Source organism: Halyomorpha halys, unplaced genomic scaffold, assembly GCF_000696795.3.
Source record: "Halyomorpha halys isolate HHAL.00 unplaced genomic scaffold, Hhal_1.1 Scaffold412.1, whole genome shotgun sequence".
Lineage (NCBI taxonomy): Eukaryota > Metazoa > Arthropoda > Insecta > Hemiptera > Pentatomidae > Halyomorpha > Halyomorpha halys.
The window spans coordinates 265,536-271,535 of NW_027113304.1; the positions used below are offsets into that span (position 1 = coordinate 265,536).

Genomic DNA, 6,000 nt, shown 5'->3' on the forward strand with positions numbered 1-6,000 from the left:
CTTACTTGTCGAAATTTAGCCCTGGCTTCTTTTTCCTTCATTCTACCGTGCAGTACAAGGTAATCAAATACTTCACCTCCACTGGCATACTCCATAACGAGGTAAAGTGTCTTTTCAGTCTCTATTACTTGAAATAGTTTTACTGCACAAACAAGAGTCACTCATTAAAAAAAAATATATTCAATAATCCAGTAACTATTTTTTAAAAAAAATAATACCATTTTGATACATTTCAGATAATAAGACAAATCTTAAAGAGAGTATTAATTTAAAAGTAAGAAATGATAAATATATCAATAAAAAACATTTAGCTAACTAAGAAAGATACAATTCAACTACGATTACTAAACATAATAAAAAAAAATAATAATAACTATAATTAAAAAAAAATATATATATAAGTATGTATAGGAAAAATATACTATAAAATCACTAAGAACTATACATATTTACAACTTTAAATATGTTTCCAATAGATGGTAATTCAAAAAAGAGACAGTACTGTTGTTACACAAAGCATTATAAGACAATACTAAGTGCCTGCATGCGTATAACTCTAGATCAGCATACGCAGAAGCAAAAATAGTAAGGTTTGATCCATTAGAGTTGAGTTGGGAAAGGTTGATCTGCTTCTATAGTGTGGTTTCATTATTAGCTACAATAACACTATTTTGCTTGAAGTGCAGCCTACACTATCAGATCTTACTTGGGGTTGCACAAGCAGCACTGTAATAGTCTGCCAATATATTATATTCTCCTAAATAACTTTGACTCAAACATGAAAAGAAAAAATAAACTATTCATTTATGAAACTTATTCGTCACCTCTTACTGTAGGCGACTATTGGAGGATGAGGACTAAATTGTAATGCAGAGGAAATAGATAACACTGGACTAGATAGAAGAGAAGGAAGTACCGAGGAGAAGATAGACAGTGCAGACATAAGATGAAATGGCTAACGATGTTAGAAATACTGAACAGAAAAACAAAAATTGAAAAGCAGTGGAACTAGTTTGAGTTTCATGGTAAAAAAAGAGACTAAAGTCCATGGCACAATGAAAGTAATGTATCATTAATTCCAATAATGTATTCCACCTTTTTTTTTTTTTAATTAAAAAAATTGGCTTTTTATAATTTAAGAAATTTTAATATTGATGCAGATTTAACTAAAATGTTACAGCTGAAATTCCCTAAACATTAACTCTTAGAAGAACCAAGTTGGATGGAATAAAGCTCATAAAATAAGTTTTAAGCCATTGTTGTACCTTGAACACATAAAAAAAAACAACTAAATAAATCAAACTGTTCATTAGTCACTTCTATAGAACAATTCAAAAAGAAAAACCAAAAATAAGTACTCCTAAATGAAAATATTAGGAAAAACAGACCATTTAATGCCTATCAAAAATATTGGTAAATAAATAATTACCTTACTACAATTAACTGTTTTTATTTATACAAGCAGGCATTATGAAAAACTGACAATAGTTATGGCATCAACCGATATATTACGATGAGAGATGCAATGCAGCTTCAATTTATAGAAAAAACTCACCTATATTCGGATGGTCTAACATCTTCATAATTCTAACTTCCCTAAAGAGCTAAAAAAAAAAAAAGTAAAAATAAAGAATTAACAAAAAATATATATATGTATATAAGCACAAGCAGTAATTAATGTAACAAATCATTGATACCTTTTGTAAACTTCCTGGATTTAATTGTGTTTTGTCTATTATCTTGATGGCCACCTAAAACAATAAATTATTTATAGTAATTTATTTTCTTAGGAATGTGTGTAGGAGGAATTAAGGAAGTGAAAATTAATGAATCATATTTTTAACATTGGCATTTCTAAAAAGAAATGTTTTAAGTACCAATTTTGATAATAGTATGGTCTTAAAATTCATAACAATTATTCTTATAAATAAAAAATATTATATACTGATGGCTTGCATCTTATGATACAAACTTTAGAGTTGATGGAATGACCACTTTTCCACAACAAAGGTCAAAATCGTACATTTTTATACATTGTAGTAGAATAGTATTACTCTGAATTATTATGCAAAATTGTCAGTTTAAAATTAAAAAATTAAAGTCCAAAGTCCATCTATGTTCGAATTGAGATATTGAAGAGTTTGTGTTGGATTAATTTTAAAAATATAGGTTACATTTACATTTAGTAACTTATACTTAAAGCAAACTGTGGAAATAACTACAAATACTCAGCAAGTGAAACATATTTCATCAATCTGGTTGAAATTCAATTGGTATACCAAATTTAGAGCACATTGATAATCATGTTACTTTGATAATCAAACATAAAGCTGTGACCTCGTAAAATTTAATTGCATAATATTTTCCATGTCCATTTGAAACTCTCACATAGGGACTTACGCCATTTTCAAAATAAAATTTTTCATCACTTCATTAACCAGCAAATTTGTTATGAAACCTAAATTATTTCAAATATATCAGTAAAAATTTGGTTGGGATTGATAAGATCATGTAAAAATGTAACTACTGAAGTAGCTAACTCGATTTTGTTTAGGAAAATAGACTTACGCCACTTTGAAAATAAACGGTTCATATAATATAACCTCTTCAAATTATTTAAATTTTCGAATGATTACCTCCTTTCCTGTAGGTACATGCTTTGCCAACTTTACTTTGGCAAAGTTTCCTTTTCCGATGGTCTTCAGGAGTTTGTACTTGCCGATGTGGGGCTCGTCCGAGGCCCGCCCGCCGCGGCTGGAGGCGGACCGCCGCTCCGGACCTGCCCCGGAGTTCTCGCTCCCCTGGAAAAAAAAAAAGAAAGAATAAATAAATGAGAGTAAAATAGTGAAATAATAATACTTCTCTGGAAGCAGAAAACAGAATAATAATTAAAAAACACTAAATAGAATTAGATGCCTTCTATATTAAAATAAGTTTAATATATTAAAGGGGATTGATTGCTAATTATATAAATTTTATATTTCAAGGACAATCTGTGAAAGTGGTTCTGAGAACCACAGAACAAAATAATGTACAAGCTGACATGAGGGGTGGTGCAGTCTGATTATTATAACTTCATCGAAATTGAAGATAAAAACGTATTTCATTACACAAAAATCTACTCACCTTAATAACAAATACTTATATATATATAGTTATATACCTTATATATAATTATGAGAGATAGTTGACCGTGGATGACGTACGAGGAGAAGATGGTTGGGGGTGCGGTCCAAGTGAAACTCAAATAAGTTGGTGTAACCTATTTAATTGTGCCAACGTTTCGGCTAGAGTTTCTAGCCTTCTTCAGGGCTAAGAACAGAACAAGATACCAACCACAGTAAGTATAGAAAATAAAAAAGAAAGTATAAACAGAATAACATAAAATGAATAATTTTACAAAATAGAATTAATAAAATGAAGTGATGAGAGAAGCGGGAAATAAAATGAATCTCATCACTTCATTTTATTAATTCTATTTTGTAAAATTATTCATTTTATGTTATTCTATTTATACTTTATTTTCTATACTTACTGTGATTGTTATCTTGTTCTGTTCTTAGCCCTGAAGAAGGCTAGAAACTCTAGCCAGAACGTTGGCACAATTAAATAGGTTACACCAACTTATTTAATTTGACCAACTTATTACTTTGACCGCACCCCCAACCATCTTCTCCTCGTAAGTATATATATTTCCTTATTTTAGCTATCATATTAGATACTCGTACTTTCTTGTATCGTAAACAAATAAAAAAGAAATAAATTTAAAATGTCAGTTAGAAATTTATTTATTTTTTAAAAGAATAGAACTTTATTTTATTAAAGATATACAATCTTGTACAAATCAAACTAGTATAGATAATTTTATTTCACCCACATGAGTTAAGTTCAAGATAATTGTCCTTTTACTTGCATTAGAAGAGAATAACTAAAGTATTTATATTTTAACATTTTAATTTAAAAAATACCTGCATGCTGAAGTAGGCATGATAGAAATAAATAAAATATAATAAAGAAAAAAAAACAATTAATTCAATTGGCAGTCTTCTAACCAATAATCAATCTTAATTATAACACAACTGGTGGTTACATGCTGACAATATAAATTATTTTAATGCTGTTGATTTTAAGTAAATCAAGTATTTTGTGGATGCAGGGAAAAATGCTAGTATTTGTCCCCGTCTTCTTTCAGCTTTTTACAGTAGAACAGGATTTATTTTTAATCTAGATCTAAAAATAAATACAATAATTAGAAGCAATGCGGGGCTTAGTCACCTACGTGTCAAAAATACTTCATTAATTTTAAAATCTCAAGATACTTGGCAGGGATAGGCGTGGTCATTCAGACAGCCCAATTTTTTCAGCGCTTGTTTCAACCGAATGAAGATCGTTTCCGGAGTCAAATCTGTGGGAACGATATTGGGCACGAAAATTATTTCTGAGTAGAAAAACAAGTTTTCAAATTTGTGGTACTTTACAAATCAATTTGATTTATAACAAAAAGCGACCTCAATACTAATTAACTAAAATATTAGGAAGAAAAAGAGGGAGTGTAGTTTAATATATTTTGAAGGAGGTAAAGGCTGCCGATCTAAAGTCACTCCGGTAGCAAGAAAATGCATTACAATTTGTCGAGGAGAATTGATTTCAAATGAAGTAAAAGGAGATTGGATCCAAGGAAGCCACGCCAAGGGAGGCTAATTGAATCACAGCCAAGATGGAACAGCGCTGTAAGGACAAATTTTATCTTAACTTAAGCAACAAATCTGTTAACAATAGAAAAAAAATGTTACAATTTTTATTTTTTTGTAGAAAGTGTAAAAACGTGTTAGGCGTGAGGATAAGAAAATGAAGTATCGGGCCATTGACAATCGCAAGTAAGTATTCAAATGAAAGGTGATAAAATCGAATTAACACAGTTTACATCACACAAAGCTCCTCAAGGAAACAATTTCGTAAGAGTACTCTTATATTAATATACAATACGATAAGATACAAACGGATCATAAAGGCGCAGAGGAAATGAGAAAGATCCTTTCTAAAGACAACCAGGCGGTGTGGCCTTTGGTAGGATTGCATCCTCTTAACTAAAAAGATTGCATGCATACAGCTCCTAGACTCCATAGCAACCCCGCTAGCAGGTGACTCACGAGGTGTGGCAACTCAGATCCTCGTGTAACCGCTCGCGGTGACCAGCTCAGGAATCACGATTCAACAAATTGCAGGAAGTGCCCCGCCCACCTCATATCCCCAATATCTCGTAATCGCTTCCACTCTTCTTCTAGAAGGTTATTATCGTTTTTATTCTATTTTAATTTTTGTCGTTCTAAGATATATATAAAAAAAGGTATTCCACTCACAGCCAGGAATCTTATTTTATTGGTTCGTAAAACCTTCCTATTTATGTGACTTTCATCTTTTTATGACACTTTCTCAAGCTTTTGACATCTTTTATACACTTCCTTCACTACTGCAAAAGAAGTTAATGGATTCGGACCGGTCTTCTTTCATCGATTTAATATAACTTACAACTACATAAATAAGTATGAGAAGAGCAACTTCAATTAAAACCCATCCTATGCCTTATTCTTTACCTCTCTGAGCCTGAGGTATATAAGAACAGAAATAATAATCAGTCCCCAATGACGCAAGACAAGGAGAAAGTGACAACCAAGATAAAGAGCCGAGGGCCCTAGATTTGACCCCTTTAAGCTCATTCCGATTCCCGGCAGACTTACAACACTCCATCCCAACTATAACATCAGACTGGAAAAGCGTGGCGCTTTCCCAAGCACCAGAGCACGTGAGGAAATCGGTAGCTAATGTGAGATATCAGATACGATCTCGGTTCACCATTGCAAGCTATTACCTTGCGACACGTAGTTTTCTAACAGATAACAAGAGAATTGCTGATCTTTTCGTATATAATGAAAAAGGAATCAAGAACCGAAACAAAAAACGATAGCATTAGAGTTATGAAAACCAAATCAGCTTTTCTTC

General features: G+C 31.5%; 1 protein-coding gene across 14 annotated transcripts in view; it reads right to left on the bottom strand.

Moving 5' to 3' along the window:
• LOC106682411 (serine/threonine-protein kinase MARK2) overlaps positions 1-6,000 on the bottom strand; it is a 308,181-nt gene that overhangs the window by 47,702 nt on the left and 254,479 nt on the right. For all 14 annotated transcript variants that reach the window (XR_010844374.1, XM_014423243.3, XM_014423242.3 and 11 more), the window contains 4 exons: positions 2,637-2,801; positions 1,698-1,751; positions 1,556-1,604; positions 6-142 (listed from right to left, as the gene is read on the bottom strand). Coding sequence is in view for 13 of the 14 variants with exons in the window: in XM_014423243.3 (XP_014278729.1) it covers positions 6-142; positions 1,556-1,604; positions 1,698-1,751; positions 2,637-2,801 (405 nt within the window). In the remaining variant the exon portion in view is untranslated. The remainder of the gene's footprint in view (positions 1-5; positions 143-1,555; positions 1,605-1,697; positions 1,752-2,636; positions 2,802-6,000) is intronic.